Consider the following 19,322-nt stretch of genomic DNA (forward strand, 5'->3'; position numbering starts at 1 on the left):
ATAACCACTTGTCACTTAGTTATTGCTTAAGAAGTATGCGAGCCACTGACATGTCCAGGAAGCTATTCTATATGGAAATCTAGGAATAAGGAATATGCCTGTTGCCCTTCATCTGTAGTTTTCAGAATATCATGTGGAAAAAAAGACAAGCTCAATTTTTCAATTTGACACTGTAGAGTAATCTTCGTAAAACCGAATTGTGATTCCACCCAAACCTGTTGACTTGTTGTTTTCAGGTCTTTCAGTTGCTTTTCTGTGCCAGGGATTTCTATTGCTATGCCCTCTGTGCAATGGTCAAATGATGGTTTGTTTGTATGATCCTCCTGCTTGAACAATTCCTTAAACATGAAATTTAAAACTTAATCTTACCTTTTGCTATCCTCTATCGCCACATCAGATTGATCAAGTGACTGGGTAGAAGCCTTCAACCTGCTTAGCAATCTTACATAGGATCAGAATTTTCTTGGGTTCTCAGCTAGAACCTTTGCTAAGGTATGACAGTGGTAGGTGTTGCATACTTCACACATTGATCTTTTTATGGCTACATGAGTGTTTGCTAACTTTTGCCTGTCATCATTTGCTCATTCTCTTTTGTACCGAAAGTGTAAGACTCTTTGGTTCCTCAGGATTTTCTGAATTTTGTTGTTAAGCCACAGTGATTCTTTTCTGTCCTTAATCCTCTAACTTGGCACATACTGCTCCAGAGTGCAATTTACAATCCGCTCCATAGTGCAATTTACAACTTCTGCTCTTATTTACTTCCATCAAACTGGAACTAAGTGAGGTCCATTCATTGTTTAAGCAATACACTAGCAACTAATTGTCTGCTCTTATTAACAAAAATACTCTCCTAGCCTTCTTGATTGCTTTATTAGCTCGAGTAACCAACAGTGCTATGATATCTAATCCCTGTCTCTATACTGACACAGTCAATAGGGTCAGACCTGTTTGTAGCTGCAAGGCCCAAAATATTTCCTTTGGGTACGGGCTGTCAAACTAGCTGGTCTAATCCCTGTCTCTATACTGGCACAATTGATAAGGTTAGGCCTGTTTGTTGCTACAAGGTCAAAAATATTTCTATTGGGGGTGGGTTGTCAAACTAGCTGATATAATCACTGTTTCTATATTGACAATGTCAGTAAGACCAGACCTGTTTTAGCTACAAGGTCAAAAATATTTCCATTGCGTATGGGCTGTCGAACTAGCTGCTCAAGGCAGTTTTCAGAAAACATGTGTAAAAGTACTTCACAACACTGCCTGTCTATACCCCTTGCAATGAATCCATGGACTCCCAGTCTATACTCTGTATGTTAAAGTCCTCCAATGAGTATGCATGATCTGGGTATTTCTGTGCTGCTGAGCATAGATTTTCTTTAAGTCATTCTAAAACTGTCACGGCAGAATCTGGTGACCAGTAAAAACGTCCAACAATTAACTTTATTTCACCTAAACCTGATATAGGCATCCAGATTAACTTAACAGTCACACTCAAATTGACCTCATTAGAGGCGATATTTAGATCTGAGATCCTTTTGAATCAAGAGGACTTTCCTCAACGCAGCTCTGGTAGCCATCTCATGATTGCTCATATTCTCAGAATGTGTGGCCTGCCGGCTGATCTGAGAGGAGCAATCAACATGTCAACCTGATTACCTCAGATATGTGCAGACGATGGGTTAGTAGTTACCTGAGAGAAAGTGGATTTTGCAACTAAATTCAATCCACCTCCACTCTCGGTGTAAGATGTGGTTGTGGGAAGAGTACCTCTCACTGTGGCATGTGCCCTGAGCAAACTCAATCTACTTTCTCTCTCCACACTGTCATGCATTTTTAAAGTTTTATGTATGTGTTTTATTTATCTATCTGTTTAAGCTAATTAGTTCTAAAGTTCCACAAGACTATGACGATTCTTTTTGGTGTATTCTTCAGTGACCAGCTACAATCTTTAGTGGGCTGAGTTTTATCTCATTTTCAACTATCTGGCTAGAGCTGCAGCCACCTGCAGCCACATGGATCTTCAGCCATGATGACATAGTCACAGCCTCTGGAGTTAATAGCTCTTCTTTACTCATTTTGTACCTTTTAACTCGCACTGCTATGAATCGAGGGACTGATAACCGATAGTTTAGTCCCTTTAAACCCACAATCGTCGTCGTCGTCGTCGTCGTCGTCGTCGTCGTCGTCGTCGTCATCATCATCATCATCATCATCATCATCATCATCATCATAACAACTGCAGCTTACATCTGTCGAAACCTGCTTATTATACCCAGGCCTTCGTTGGTAATTGACGGGAAAGGGGGGAGGGGGGAGGGGGGGGGGGACGGAGAGAGGAGGATGGGTCGGTGTGGCTCTTTGTGGCCAGAGCTGATTGTGGTGCCTAACTGATGTCTTGTTGCTGGCCACAACCTCAAAATTTGCCACACCCCATTGCTAACAACAATTCTGCATCCACCTGACATTTTGGCCTAAAATATGAATCTAGATGTGGGAACCTGAGCCGTAATATGGCTATATGTGGAGGCGGTGGTCCCACTGAGTTGGGCAAAGCAGGTTCGAAGAAGGTATGGTGTCTACGCCCATGTAAAATATTGGCTGGGCTATGTCCATTTTCAGGGGTTGAGTGGCGGGTGGTGAGGAAGCTGGTGAGTGCCTCCCTGAGTCAGCTGTCATCATCATCTTGCGCAACTGCATTTTGAAGCTCCTGACCATCTGTTTGGCTTCACAATTGGACGTGAGATACAAAGGGTCAGTGGTCAGGCACTCAATGCAAAGCACATGCCATGAACTGAGAACTGTTCATGGAAACCAGTATAATATGTGCTCACTCTATTGCAAATGCTAGCTGTGGTGGTGATGGTAGCCTTCTTTGCCATGTATGGAAAGTTAGAGAGGGTGTCTACATAAACCAACCACATTGCTCATTGAAATGGTCTGGCAAAATCGACATACACTCTCAGGCAGGAGTTGTCAGAGCACAGTCAAGGATTGAATCACTGTGATGGGGCTGATTTGAGTGTGGTTGCAAGTGTGGCAGTTCTGGATGGTGTATTCTATTGTGGCATCAACACCAAGCCATTACACAGTGCTGTGCTGTGCCCTCGTTCTGTGCAATCCTCAATATGTGGTGTGGAGGAGCTTCAGTATTTGGGGGCAGAGCTTTGGAGGAACTACCACCCGGTGTCCAGAATCATCTGTAGCCAATGATATGACACCATCAGTGATTTTAAGCCTGTGTGTTAATGAAAATAGGTGCACCATTCTAGACTGGTGTCATTAGGCAAGTGCTCGGGCCAACTCCCCTGTACAGCAGACAACACTCTACACAGTAGAATATCATTGTCTCTTTCTGCTGCTACTTCACTTGCTGCAATTGGGAATTCAGAGAGGGTGTGTCACTGATTCCTGCCTTAAGGCAGAACACTGCACTTTGTGCCTGTCAGACTCTTCATCTGGACCACAGGACAAGTGGGAAAGTACATCTGTCTCTTGGTGCTGCATTGTGACCAATAATGGATCTTGTAGGTTAGGAACAGCACCCACTGTTGCAGCTGCTGTGTGATCTTGTTGGGAGGTTTCAGATGAGGGCCAAATAGTGAACTAAGAAGTTTCTGCTCAGTGATCAGGTGAAACTTAATACCATTGAGATATGCATGAAACTTCCCGATACTGTATATGGTAGCCAATACATCTTTCTCAATTTGTTGGATAATTTCTCTGCACCACATGTAATGTTTTAGATGCAAGCACAAAGGGCTGTTCCGTGATATTGGCATACTTGTGAGATTTTGAATGCCATAGTCTGATACTTCAGTGGCAGGTGTTAAGCATTTGCTGGGATGGAATGTTGGTAAACAAGGGCCTGACCTAGTGCACTTTTCAAGTTGCACAAAAGCTTTCTTGCACTGCTCTGGCCACCAAATTTAACACATTTTTTGCCATAAGTGATTCATCTAGGCCACATTGAGAATAAATTTCATATAATAATTGACTTTGCCCAGGAATGACTGTCATTCTTTGGTGTTCTTATGAGCCAGTAAGTTAGTGATTGTGTCCATATGATTGTGTGTAGGTGTGAGCCCTTCTTTATGTTCATTTCCCAAGTGCTTTACACTTGTCTCAGAGAAACTAGATCTGTCGAGGTTACAATGCAGACCATGAACTTGGAGTCACATGAACATCATCTGTAGGTTGCGCAGGTGCTGCTCGCATGTGACCCCCGTATTTAGCAAGTTGTAATTAACTCATTTGGGAATACCTTGGATGAGTTTCTCAGGGTATCTGTGAAATATCACAGGAGTGCTTGCGACCCCAAATGGCAACTGTTATAACAACAGTACATGCTAAATGCCATATCTAAATTACTAAGTGCCATTGTAACTGATGACACACACATTCCTTTTTGTTCATCCTATATTTCAAAATGAGAGCACTTAGTGATTTCCAACAAACTTTACACTATTTCAAACCTTTTAGGAACTTTTCTTGCTAACACTCCCCCACAAAATTATGAAAGGAAAAATGTTTATCCTTTACTATGTTTCTGCTGTTCACTCAATAAAACTTTGGTATTGGACGAGACATTGTAATGTATTATGTTTTTACAACCAACATTTTCATAATGAAGACACTTAGCAACTTCCAAAAACTTAAAGCACAATTTCCAACCTTTTCTGAAAGTTTCTTACGTAAATACTTTATGTCAAATGTTTAACACATTAAGTGATTTGTATAGTGATTAGACATTTGAAACTGTTTTATACATGCCAGTTCAATTCTGTAAAGAATCTGTAGTTTACTAGTTAATTTCTAAAAACTGCTTCATCTGATCATCTACAGGCATCTTAGAAAGATAATGGCCCACAGCCAATTTTGCCAACAATTCCTCCAGCCTACAAATTGTATACATATTGACATTGGCTTGAGCATTAATGGTAGACTTAAAATTACAAGTTCTATGTTATCCATTTACTTTCTTAACTATGATTGTGAGTGTAGCCCAATGGCTAGACGATACTGGGAATACAACACACAGTCTATGCAGCCTATCTAATTCTGCTTTAACTTGCTTATACGTAGTGAAAGGCACTGGACGAGGTCTATAAAACTTGGGCACTTCTGATTGGTTTAATGATATGTTGGTCTGGAACCTTGTTGCACAACCTAATGCAGATCCAAACATTGGCTTTAAGTACATGCATAACATATCAAGTTCTGTGAATGGCAATACAGTTAAAAAAAGACTCACCTGGTCCTGAATTTGGAAACCAAAAAGTGCAAAAGTGTCTAAGCCAAAAATGCTAGAGTTGACTGCTAGCATGGTAAGTTACTGATATTTTTCTATTTGGCTTGGACTACGATCTGGCCCCACTATGATCTGGGCCCGCAATGGACTCAGCTGGCTACTGTAAGTCGACAACTGACACTGAATGGACCTCAGCTGTGGAGAGCCAATTTTCTGGTATATATTCTCATTAATCAGAGAAATGGCTGCGCCTTTATTCAACTGAAAATCTGTCGTTGCTCTATTAATGTCCAATAGCAACGTGAGCCTTGGCATCCCATGTACTGCTGCTATGAGCAGCAGGAAGATAGCATGTAGCATGGTGATAGCCAGTATTGTTGGTGCATGCTGGCTCAGGTAGACACTTGCAAGACGACTTGGTTTGTGGCATGCAAAACAGGTGACTTCATGGAAAGGGCAGTGATGCCATTGATCCTATGGGCCTCAGTATGAATATGATTTTATGGCATGTTCTTTTCTGGGACCCTCTGGCAATGACTGGCAGGAAACCATTGTAGGAGCTTCCACTCACATTGGGTCATGCCAGCAGTGAACAAAAGCTTCTGTTTTTGCATGTTTCCTGACGCTGAGGGTAGTGGGTCACTAACTACAGTACCAACTACTTAATCCCATGACACTGGACTACCGGATGAACAGCTGCTCAGTAGAGCACAGTGACAACTGATACTGCTACAACATTAACACCAGAGGAATTATGAAATGTTGCTTGTGCAGATGCAGTTACATCATGAGCTTTGACAAATTTTAGGACATCACTCAGGGTTGGTTTAAATGACTAAAGTCTTTGCACTAACTTCTGTGTCGGGGGAAAAGACAGATACCAACATTACGGGTGCTAAGCCTTGCAAGATAGCAGCCCATTCTTCACGTCTCATTATGGTGCTTAAAACACTGGTTAAATTTGAGCCTAGTTGCAATTACATGAGTTTGGTGACTGTAGTGGTCAATCAGCAAGCCACAGCCATCAGGAGTGCACTCTGACGTTCTGGGGCCAATCACTTGACTTGCCTTGCACTGAAGAACAAAGCAACGTAAATAGATCTCCCAACTTTTGTTTGCCGCAGCAGTGACTTCAGTGTAATTATTGTCTCTGAATAAAAGTGTCGGTTCTGCTCATCTCTACATATTTCTTTCAATTATCTTCAGTACTGTACTGCAGCAGTTCTTTTTATTTATGGTCCAACTTTCATCAAGCTATGTACTTGTCAGTAACACTTCCTGTGAAAGTTACTTTTGCACACCAGTTTAGTTATTATAGTGTAGCAATTATGTATGGGAAAGATATTCGAATGAATGGTCATCAGTAGCTCAGTATGGGTTCTAGAAATTAGAAGACTTGACAGTTGCCTTCAGTGAGGTTTCCGTAGGTACCACTCTGTACTCGGCTATCTAATACTCTTTGAGGCAGCAATAAAATTAGCATTTTTGCGTAGTCAGCACTTGACAGAAATACTTCTTGGTATTTAAAAAGGCCCTTGACACTATATGGAGTTACTATAGGATGTCAATTGAAGGAGTCTCCAATGTCAAAATTAAATATCTCAGAAACTAAGATTGATAGATGAGTACAACGAAAGTTACATTTATTGTGAAACCTGTAAGAATTTTATATGAAAGCTATACAGAAGTTTTGAAATAGTTTGAAAAGCTGCTAACAGGTGGTGCTGTATGCTGCACAGCTTATGCAGTACCAGCATGCGTAATTAAACACATCCTATGCAAGCAGCCTTTGCAATCACATCACAGTCTTTCAAAATGTTCACTGCCACAGTATGGAAGTAGTGCAAATGAACGATGAAATTTGCCGTCATGTCCTGTAGTGTCACAACAGAAGTGGGTTCAAATGCCACACAGATTGCAAATTCCAGCTTGTCTAGCTTGGTAGGATGGTTGTGGTAGAGAGTATCCTTCAATGTGCCCCATAAACAATAGTCACAAGGAATCAGATCACGTGAATATGGAGGCTAATCCATCCCTGCACCATTAAATTACCAGTAATCCAATGCAGTGACTCTATTCCCAAATTATTTGTAAAGAAATCAAAACACCTGTTCAGTGTGGTGTGGTCTGGCCCCATCTTGCATGACCCATTTGGTGCCTTGTCGATCCTCCAGTACTACACGTGAGACGACAAATTGTTCCAAAATTGAAACATTATGTACACTAATGATTATTTCTCACATGACAAAATGGCCAATAATGCCTCTGCTTCATACTGTAGCCCAGACAGTGACTTTGCGAGAATGCAGTGGTTTCACTTCACACAAATGGGGATTTTCAGAATCCCAAAATTGCCACTTTTGTTTATTCATAGCTCCATTCAGGTGTAAGTGTGCTTCATCCGTGAGTCAGGTGCAGTCAATTTCAAATTCTTCATTATCAGTCTGGTTTGCAAAATCAGTCCTCTGTCACACAGCTCATACAGGTATAGCTTAGTGACTTTGGATTTTGAATGGAAATGCACAGGCTCTGTCTCAATGTTTTCTGTGTGCTTGAGTGCTTCAAATTGGTCTCTGCTGCAATTCTTCAGATGTATTTCCATAGACTTTGTTGAATAATTCCAGAAATTGTGGTGACATTTTCAGGAGTAACTTCAGTCTGCCTTGTGCCAACATTCCCTGCTATGTCATCAGCCATGCTGCCTGTCTGTTGGAGTTTGGCAAAGAGCTTGCAAGTGGTTTTTTGGCACTGTGTTCTAACCTTTGTTATTCAGATACCAAAAAATCACATTGTTCAGTGGAATAAGTGATTTCAACCTCTTCCTTTGGTATGCTAACTGCCTTTCACATTTCAACAATGGAACTTATAGCTCTAAGCTGTGGTACACTATTTATAGGGACTACATACTGCAGTTAGAGTTCCATGTGTTAGCAACTTGGGCAGCCTGTATATTGCCTGACAACTGGATGAATGTGGCTTGTGATGTTCTCCTCACATTATGGTGTGCTCCTTCATTTCAGGACAATTTTTTAGTGTCATATCTGGCAATTCACTCTCAGACTGACATTCTTGGGAGAATGGTGTCCCTCAGGGAGTGTATTAAATGTTAATCTTTTTGCAGTAGCCATTATCAGCATAGTGTCTACAATCAGGAGTCCTGTCCAATGCTTTCTTTTTGTGGACAATGTTCAATATTTTATTTGTCTTCTAGTCTCAAGATAGATTCTCAACAACTTCAACCAACATTAAGAAACTTATAATTATGGGTTGAAACACAGATTTCAAATTTTCCTCAGATAAGATTTTTGTGTGTGTGTGTACTTTCATCATATGTCATGGTTTTAATCAACCTGAACTGCATCTGGGGGGACACCACTTTTAGTTTTAAGGAACTGGTAACGTTTCTGGGTCTTGTCTGCTATGAGAAACTTACATCGTTGGCCAATAGGCCATTAGATTTGCCAACAGGAGCCTTCAGGACCAGCCCCATACACAGCCTGAATGATGAGGCTGGGGAACCACCTCCAACCATCTGGTAAAAGTTTCTCATGGTGCAGCATGCATGTAATCACTAGTCAATCCTCTAGTCTCTAGCCTTTAATCTTCTTCTACCAGTTTCAGCAGAATTAATCTATGTAAATTACAGAAGAGCAACAAGACCATTAGATGCTAAAGTAAAGGAGCAGCTTGCAGACCTCAGTTTGGTAACCCTGACTGTTTTAACACAGGGGTGGAGAAAGAATCCTTTCTGGTTAGTAGTGAGGGCAGGCTGTTTTCAAATTTGAGAAAGTACAAGAAATTTTGTACTCTATATTCCATTTTTTAAACAAGCCCTCTACGAACTCTTATAGGAGCACTAGATTTAGTAATTACAGTGATGGGTCTAAGCATGGCTATACAGTTATCTGCTCAATGTTTTCCCCTGACATTGACTTTAGGATTAGGCTTCCAGACAAATTTACACTTTTGATACAGGGCTCTATGCGATCCTAGAGGCATCGAAACAGATGAGCTCCAGTCAACAGAATAACTTTCTCATCTGCCCTGATGCTGTAAGTGCCCTAGAGACCATTTACCAGATCTACCGAGCAGAGTTGTCCAAAACATGCAGGGCATACTTTACACACTACAGTTTCAAGGGAAGAAAGTGTCAGTCTGTTGGGTATTGGATCATTTGGAAATCTTGAGAAATCAACATGCTGGCACAATAGTAAGGAATACTTGCAAGAATAGTAATGTACTGCCCTGTGCTGCTCCCGTGAGTGCTATTACCTCATTACTGATATGGAGAGTTGTGTGTCAGTTGGAAAAAGTGGGGCTAGACGTAAAGAAAATAACAAATGAAGACTGGTAAAGTCTCTTATTATTTAAGATTTTATTATCCATTTTAATATGTTGATAAGGAATCACTGTCTCTGTTGGCATTACCGGATGATTTGTCGAGTGTCTGATATGTATCTGTGATCCATCGTCCCAAAAAGATTGCTTGCAAGGAAAGATTTTATTCTCACTAAGCCTTTAGTTCATATTATGTAAGGGCACTGATAAGTGTCGTTGAGAGCTCTGAAACCAAAAAAATTATCATTCTTACTGCTTAACCTATATGTAGGCTGTAAGCCTACATCACTTCTTTTGACTCTTTAAAACTGTTTTCTGGATCCCTGTACAAGTTATAGGTAACATTCTGCTCCCTATGTTTTATCCCTGGCATCTTTAGACTTTCAAAGAAAATGTTGCAGTTAACATAATAGTAAAACTTTTTTATCTAAATCTACAGATGCTGTAAATGTAGGTTTGTCTTTCTTCTGTCTACCTTAATAGATAAGTCGTATAATCAGTATTCCCTCATGTGCGTCTGCATTTCTGCAGAACCCAAATAGATGTTCCCTCAAGTTAGCTTTTACTGGTTTATGATCTTTTTATCTGTCCTTTAACAAAAAAAAAGGCTGTTTTGGAGTCACTGACTTGTGATCAAGGCAAAATTATGCAAGGCAGATGTGTTGTTCCCATTGTCTTAAATTGTTTTTTGATGCATGAGAAATGTGCTAAATGATTATAGTAATTGATTATTGTAGTAATAATAATCAAGTATATAACAGGTTTTAAGTGTGTTTTGTTTCTGCTCCACAGCTACCAGTGAAGGCTCAATACCAATGCACGATGGGGAGGAGCTCTTCATCATTGAACTTGATCAGGGTGATGGATGGACCAGAGTGAGGCGACAAAAAGATGGTGAAGAGGGATTTGTGCCCACATCGTATATTGAGTGCAACTTGTATAAATATAACAGCTGTTAGGGAGTGATATAGTCTGAATAATCCTAACACACTGACAATTTGCACAGCAATTGAGTGTGGATGTTGTGATGTTTTTGAAGCAACTGGCTGCAGGGATTGAAGAAAAATATTGCTCATATTCGATTCTGAGTATCAACTGCTGACAGAGAAGCTGTGACTTATTTGTATATATGATCTTTTGTATACTTAATGGCTTTTCCTGTTTCGCAGGCTGAAGGCGTACTATGTAACATTTGTCTTGTTATTCTCTGACTGCATTGCATTTGGCAATATGAAATTGACTGTAATTTGAAAAATGTAATTGTGCATTGTTAAGAAGTTTGTGAAACTTTTGACTGTTAATGATAAGTTAGTTAACCGTCACCATAAATGTCATCATAATGTAGTTACTCGTGCTCCATGTAATTTTTTTTAAAGAATTACTGGTTAGCAAATCTTTCTTTCATTCTAAAATATTTATACAAAATAATGTGCTTTGAATACAGCATATATTTCCATATTGTCATTTACTGTCTCTGATACTCAGGTGGGTATAATTAATGCAGAGATTGTAAATATATTTTCCATATACAACATGCAAATTAATACTTTAGGTGTAAATAAATGGCAACTGTGCTTGTCCTTTTTATATATGACAGTTTTTGTTAATATTTTCATCTTAATGACATTGCAGTATGCTGTTTAAACTACCAGCAGGCTGTGGCATAATATTTATTCCAGAATTGTAAAAATATAAATACACAATTTCAAATAAGTAGTTATTTTAGTTTTATTTCTCATAGAACCTTTGTGTGAACTGTGTGTTCTTCCAAAATATAAGGCTTCCTTTGATATGATCCTAAATGATGTACAGTATCTGAATCAAGGCATTTTGAGAAGGAAGATTATATTTGAATAGGAACAACTTTCAAATATGGTCAATAGAAATGAACTGAGTCCAGAAAGCTGTTATTCCTGACCAGGTTGTGGTGTTTTGCAATTTACTCATCTCTGGTTCCTTATTACAGTAAACAGCATTGATATGAAAGCATTTGTCTCAACTCAGAATTCCTGCTGACCCTGTGTTACTGAATAAACTTGCAGATATGTGTTCTACCAACCTGTCAAGTCATATTGCAAAGTTTATTCCAAAGGCTTATGTCCTTATATGTTGCATTTTGTTGTTTTTTGCTTTTTTACTAAAATTGGCTTTAGTCATCAATCTCTATCACACACTTTGTTTCTCTCAAATATGAATTCCAACTGTGTGAACAATCACTGAGATCAGTTATGAAAATGAAAATGAGACATTACATTAAAAGTAAATGATTTAATTTCTTTCTGGTGGACAGTGTGTGGTAGAACAACTCAACCACCTAGTACTGTAGATTAGAAGCCTCTGTCAGCTAGTACACTGCTGACCATTTAAATTCCAGCACGCATTAACAAAATTGTATTTAATGTGTGTGTAGAGTATAGTAAGAAGAATACATGATTAAATTTATAGATGATTTGGTGGGGTATACAGGGTGCGAAATTTAGTACACAGGGCTGCCATTTCTGGCAACAACAGTGGCTCCAACGTGGATGTGAGCAGAGTCAAATTCAGCTCAGATGAGACACAGTTATCTCATTCCATGCTACTTGAAGTGTGCCAGAGTTTATGAAGCATAGTGGCTGACAAGTGGTGGTGTGCCATTCTTTCATCAGCTTATGACCAAATGTATTCAGTGGTTAATAGATCCTGAAAATATATTGAACAGGGCAACAGTCAAATACCCTCTGAATCAAGATAAGTCAGGACAGTACAGACACTGTACTGTCTCGTGTTGCTATGCTGAGAGGTGACATCATAGAGACTTCAAAGATCGGCTGCAGCCTCCAGCATTGACAAGTCAGAAATATAGTGTTCCAGCTGTCCAAATCACCAGCTATGCAAACTAGAGGTGGTCGAGTTGTGTACAAACTGGCACCCAATACCATCACACCATGTGCTGGGCATGTACGAAGATGACAAATGCAATCTGACAATATTTACTCCCTTCCTAGTTCCCACACATGGATACCTTCATCACGATACTGTGCACAGAACAAAGACTTGTCCAAAAAGATGACATGAAGGCACTTCTGTTGTAGGATATACCACCATCACTACACTGTTCTCCACTGCCTTCTCGATGTAGGCCACAATGACAGTTGTTGTACAGACTGTCTGTGATGCTGCAGTCATCATCACTCTGATCCTGTGGATATTTGTTGCATTGCAGACAAGACCATTTCCTGACTTGAGAGTACGTGATGTGACAGTAAAATTTTGTATGGTGGACCAAGCAGTGTGTTTGTTGTCTCTGGCACTAGTCACGTGGGGCCAATGTGATCTTGCATGGCATTGAATATGAGTATCTTACTCCTTATGCCTTCGATTCCATATTCTCATGACAATCGTGGGATCCCGACCAGTACAATCACCTTGCCACTGCCTAATTTTGATACATGCTGGTAGGAGTTTCTCCCTTGCACACAAGCTATAACATGACCATCTCACACTGAACTAACATTCAAAAGCTATTTCTGAATGATAGCCCTCTGCATAATCTTTTCTCATATACAGAATGTGAACGGTCTTTTTCCTACTTCATGCAGTTGCATTGAAATACTAATTATTTGCATATAGTACACTTAAGTCTATTTTTGAGGCTTGTTGTATGCAGTATTCATGGTATTTTAGTTTTACTGGCCAGCATTGGAGAATTATTCTGAGGTCAAGTATTCAAATGCCACTGACTAGTTTCAGAACTACTGATAGATATTTGAATAAAATCGTTTTGAATATTGGACTGTGTTGTTATGAAACACTAAAAAAATGAAAATACTGAAGACACACAAAGAAACACCATAGTAATAATGGACACTTCATCATATGAAGCCAAAATGAGTGAGTTGCGGAGTGATTGCTCATAGAATGAACCGAAGAGAGATCTCCCAGTGAAGACAGTGAGATAGATGAAGGTAGTGAGACAGATACAATCCCTAATCAAGGATCCTAAAATCAATGCTGACACAACCGAGTGGCTCACCAAGAATAAATGGAGTATCAAAGGTGCATAAGGAAGGCTGTCATCTAAGAGCAATTGTCAATAGGATCAAGTTGCCCACATATGATCTGGCTCACAACTTGTACAATATGGGTGACCACACGGTCTTATGTCTAGGATTTCACATTTTTCTTCCAGCTCACATGGGAACGACAATTACTAACTACAGATCTAACGGTCAGCTGCAACATAAAATCTCTATTTACTAATGTGCCTATAGGTGAAACTATTAACATCTTACAGGAGGAAATACCACCAGACGTCTGCAGCTTGGTATGATTGTGCTTGTCATCAGTATATTTTGGTTGACAGGGCAAATCTAAGAGCAGGCAGAGGGAGTGGCAGTGGGATGACATATTCATGGAAGCATTCAGACAGGTAACACTAAGTTCTGCACCATTGTGCCCGTGTTGTTGACCTACTACACGGATGACACATTCATCATAAGGCCACATGGGAAAGCAGAGCTATGCAGATTTCATCAGCACCTTAGCTGCTTACTTAAAAACATACAGTATAAACTAGGGGGGAAAAGGAGCAGTTCCTTTTCTGGTTGTAGAAGTGTACAGAACATTTAGTGGCAAACTAGGACATAAAATGTACAGGAAACTGATGCACATCACCAGTTATCTGCATGCAGAGTCACACAACCATCTAGAACAAAATAAAAGTTCTGCTATATATGCTGACAGCCGGAGCTCATGACATTTACAATGCTGATAACCTCCAACAAGAACTGAACAAGCTCCAGAAAACATTCCATGCAAATGAATATAGAACAAGAACATACAGTAGGCAATGAGGTGTGATAAAAATAAAATAGACAAAGGAACAGAACCACCTCTTTCTGTCACTCGCTTAACTTATATGACAGGTGTCGGCAACTGTGTAAACAAGATGCTGCACCACGGGAGATTTAACGAATATTTCAGAGTGGCCACAAGATCATAGTTCTTTTGAGACCTATGAAGGATTGTGTAGATGATCTTCACCAAGCAGTTGTCTACACATTTCAGTATGAATTTGGCAAAATCTACATTGGTGAAACAGGAAGACTGATTAGCAGTCACATGTTGGAACACGAACCCTATGTGCAACTGGTGCAATGCAACAAATCAACTGTAGGTGAACATCATCAGGATTATATATGATCTATTAATTTTTGAGAACCCCGTGTGCCTGGTTATGGGACATGGATGCAAAAGTGAAAAATAAGAGAACTTATCAAAATAAATAAATTCCCAAACAGCATGATCAGAAATTATGGCTATAAGTTACCAATGCCCTGGTGCCAGAGATCCTGGACCAATGGGATGCCGATGTTCACCACTCAATAACACCTCATGACCAGGGCTCAACAGTGTAAACAAGGGGCCACGAGAGAACTACCATGCGACATCATTGCCTCACTTCAGGAAAACACTACCCATGGGTACAAGCTGCCAATTCACTACTATCTGCTAGTTTCTTGCCAGAGTAGCACAGGCAATAGCCTGCTGTACAGTCACCTCTCCATAGCAATCTTTGTTTCGACTGATCAAGTGGCATGCCATAATGTGATGTCGGTAGCCACCTGACGACACAAGTAAGACAGTATATAGGGGAAGACTATCACCAGAATCCAGGAGCTTGTCGTCCTGTAGAGAACCGCTTCAGAGATGGTCAAAGTATTGATATTGTAGTTGTTTTAGTTTTTCGTAATGACTACTTGTAGTACTAAACACAATTTTTAATCAAATAGACACTGGCCTTGGAAGCTTATGAACTTACATGACTGGTAGATGCATTGTCTAAATTCATATTTTATGTTTGCCTTCAAATGATGCAGATAACTTGAGTGTCGTCTTTGTATTTAGACATATTCCATGGCATTGTCAAAGATGTGGCTCTTACGAAGGAAAAAATAGTTCTATACAAAGATTTTATACCAAGAAAGCTGAGAGCACCTGTGAATAAAAATGCATTCTTCCTAAGGTAGTGAGGTAACACCTAACAATTTCTTACTAAATAACAATTCCCAGAAACTACCAGAGGCCTCTTATTTGTGTTAACAATCCGGCAATTGTCAATCACAATTTAATGTTAGAGAAACAGTAAAGAAAAATTTACAAAAAGTATGAGCCTTCTGTCCACAAAATATAAGGACACCGATTTCAAAGTTAATTGGAAAACAAAACTTTTTTACTTTTCCCTGAAATACTAGAACAACATTACAGAAACTCCAGTGGAGATCAAAATTTATGCATGCTGTAGGAAACACTCCATGGGCAAAACTATCTGCGGTATGTAGTTGGTTTCCATTTTGGTATGCTAGTTGTGTGCATCCATTCTACATGATTGGCTTAGTTATACTGATACTATTAATATGAACCATCAGCTTTCTAAACCTGGCTGTAGTTAACTACCTGTGAAAGTGCCAAGTTCATTTTGACACAAGGAAGAGCAGGCAGAAACATTGATACATTCTATTTAAATACAGTACTGGCCTTTAAAATTGCTACACCAAGAAGAAATGCAGATGATAAATGGGTATTCATTGGACAAATATATTATACTGGAACTGACATGTGATTACATTTTCACGCAATTTGGGTGCATAGATCCTGAAAAACCGCTACCTAGAACAACCACCTCTGGCCGTAATAACGTCCTTAATACGCCTGGGCATTGAGTCAAACAGAGCTCGGATGGCGTGTACAGGTACAGCTGCCCATGCAGCTTCAACACGATACCACAGTTCGTCAAGAGTAGTGACTGGCGTATTGTGATGAGCCAATTCCTCGGCCACCATTGACCAGACGTTTTCAATTGGTGAGATATCTGGAGAATGTGCTGGCCAGGGCAGCATTCGAATATTTTCTGTGTCCAGAAAGGCCCGTACAGGACCTGCAACATGCGGTTGTGCATTATCCTGCTGAAATGTGACCAAGACGTGTAACAAATGGCACCCCATACCATCACACTGGGTGATACGCCAGTATGGTGATGACTAATACATGCTTCGAATGTGCGTTCACTGCAATGTCACCAAACATGGATGCAACCATCGTAATGCTGTAAACAGAACCTGGCTTCATCTGAAAAAATGATGTTTTGCCATTCGTGCACCCAGGTTCGTCGTTGAGTACATCATCGCAGATGCTCCTATCTGTGATGCAGCATCAAGGGTAACTGCAGCCATGGTCTTCGAGCTGATATTCCATGCTGCTGCAAGTGTCGTCGAACTGGTCGTGCAGATGGTTGTTGTCTGGCAAATGTCCCCATCTGTTGACTCAGCGATCAATTCGTGGCTGCACGATCCGTTACAGTCATGCGGATAAGATGCCTGTCATCTCGATTGCTAATGATACGAGGCCGTTGGGATCCAGCACGGCATTCCGTATTACCCTCCTGAACCCACTGATTCCACATTCTGCTAACAGTCGTTGGATCTCTACCAACGTGAGCAGCAATGTCGTGATATGATAAACCACAATCACAATAGGCTACAATCAGACCTTTATCAAAGTCGGAAACGTGATGGTATGCCTTTCTCCTCCTTACATGAGGCATCACGACGACGTTTCACCAGGCAACACCGGTCAACTGCTGTTTGTGTATGAGAAATTGGTTGGAAATTTTCCTCATGTCAGCACGTTGTAGGTGTCACCACCAGCGCCAACCTTGTGTGAATGCCCTGAAAAGCTAATCGTTTGTATATCACAGCATCTTCTTCCTGTCGATTAAATTTCGCGTCTGTAGCACATCATCTACATGGTGTAGCAGTTTTAATGGCCAGTAGTGTATCTTGTGAGTGGTCTTATCACTGTTCTAAAAACCATATTGTCCTTGGTGCACTGCATATCACATCATATGAACATTACTGATCATATTATCTGATTATGTTCAAGAAATGGAGCTTTTAATGTTTTCACCCATATGAGGAGCTGCTTGAATAAAGAAGCAGTTGCTCCATGAGGATTAATCTATTGACAATGACACCTGGAGAGACTATAGCCCATCGTCATAGATAGCACCTCATACTGCCTAGTAGGCAGCAGCTGGCCAATTGGAACAGGACTAAGGCCTAATCCGTGAGCGGCATTTTTGTTTAATGTCTTTAGTCAGCACTATGGCGTCAGACTGACATGGCAGATCATTAATAGATCATGTGGAAAGACTGGGTCCCAGGCCCATTCAGAACACATGGCAGACCACTCTATTAAACAAGAATTTTTCATGTCCCTGTGACATCTGTATGTCACAAGAAATTTTTTCAGCTGCTGTGCAGAAAATAATGTGTAATTTTAGTGCTCTATTGACAGTCAATTTCACAGTGATGGTATGAAGTTTTTAGCTCTCTGTTTTTGGGCTAGGTGTTTCCTAGTGTCCAGTTCCAGAAATCTGAACCATTCACATATAAACTTGTATTTATCATACTGTAAGCATTATGACTCGAGAGGCAAAGACTGTGCTATCAGTTGTAGTCTTTATCATAAATGACAAAATGACTTGTTATGTAAGGACCAGATGATATGTGATAAATGCGCTAAGTCAACACATGTTATGTCAACTGTTGTTGGGGTCGAAATGTGACCCCAGGATGGCGGAGGACTTGGCCATTCATAGGTCAGGAGAAAGTGTCGCATCCTCGCTGAGACATGGGTTGTAGAGGTGGTGGAGGTGGTGATGGTGGTGGGCGCAACCACTTGGCAAGCTGTTAATGAAACATCAGTGTTTACAATAGTTCCATTGTCAGCTGGCTGGTGACACTGCGGTGCAATAGTTCTGTTTTAGTACAGAGGTGGAATTACAGCAGGTGAGAGGTGGTTGCCCCTAGATGATATCAGTGGCTGCCGGCACAGTGGGCAGTGGGATCAGCAGCTGTTCATCTGGCACTGCAGTGGTCTCTGCCTCGAACTCAGCAGCTCACTGAGATGGCAGTAGTTAGCATCGCATACACAACTGAATAAGGTTGTGTACAGAGGATGTCAGCGAGCACCTGAGAAAATCTGAAGATTGAGGGCCTGATTTGGAGGGAGAGGGGAGGGTGCGATATTTATGAGAGTTTGGTAGCCAGTGCTCCTCCAACAACAGTACCATCAACTTAGAAGAGAGAACAGGTTGTAGCAGCCAAATGTCACCATTGGATGGCAGTTGACGTAAATCATTCTACTTTTCTCATTTAGTCAGCTCCTGAGGGAGCCTAGCTGGAGCTGTAGTGTTGCCAAACTTTGCCCTTCAAAGACACTGGCTAGCTTCTTTCACTTTGTTAGCTTCTTGAATAAGTCGTCTGAGTATACCTACTTGTGAAGTGGTGTCTGTGCTTGAGCCTGACAATCACTTCCTTTGATATGGCGTAATTTTGCTGAGCATCACAATAGCAGTTCATTGCACCTGATGGATTCATTGTTCAGCACTGTTGAGGTGATAATCTGATGTGATGCATAGACTGTCTTGTTTATGTTGAAGAGTGTAATTTTTATTTCTCGTACATTTCAAAGTGACTCTCATATACAGAGGAGAAGAAAGGTGATAAAGTCCAATAGCCACTCATCTTCTCTTCATGTTTTATCTCTGTTGGTGAAAAGTGTCCTTCGAAGTGGTTAACTTGTACACAAGTATAGTGCTGAATGCTCTTTTTATGTACAAGTGTACAAAAATGTATCTGTTGGAAAAAGTCACTCCTCTCTAAGTGGATATCAAAAAAGGTAATGGAAAAGGTAT

The 19,322-nt window shown here is 40.5% G+C and overlaps 1 protein-coding gene across 5 annotated transcripts in view; it reads left to right on the forward strand.

Moving 5' to 3' along the window:
- LOC124556796 (formin-binding protein 1-like) overlaps nt 1–11,299 on the forward strand; it is a 358,048-nt gene extending 346,749 nt beyond the window's left edge. For all 5 annotated transcript variants that reach the window (XM_047130811.1, XM_047130808.1, XM_047130809.1 and 2 more), the window contains one exon: nt 10,376–11,299. In XM_047130811.1, the coding sequence (XP_046986767.1) occupies nt 10,376–10,542 (167 nt within the window). In that variant the 3' untranslated portion in view covers nt 10,543–11,299. The remainder of the gene's footprint in view (nt 1–10,375) is intronic.
- Nucleotides 11,300–19,322: the final 8,023 nt, after the last annotated feature.

This window comes from Schistocerca americana, chromosome X (genome assembly GCF_021461395.2).
Source record: "Schistocerca americana isolate TAMUIC-IGC-003095 chromosome X, iqSchAmer2.1, whole genome shotgun sequence".
In the NCBI taxonomy this organism is placed as follows: Eukaryota; Metazoa; Arthropoda; class Insecta; order Orthoptera; family Acrididae; genus Schistocerca; species Schistocerca americana.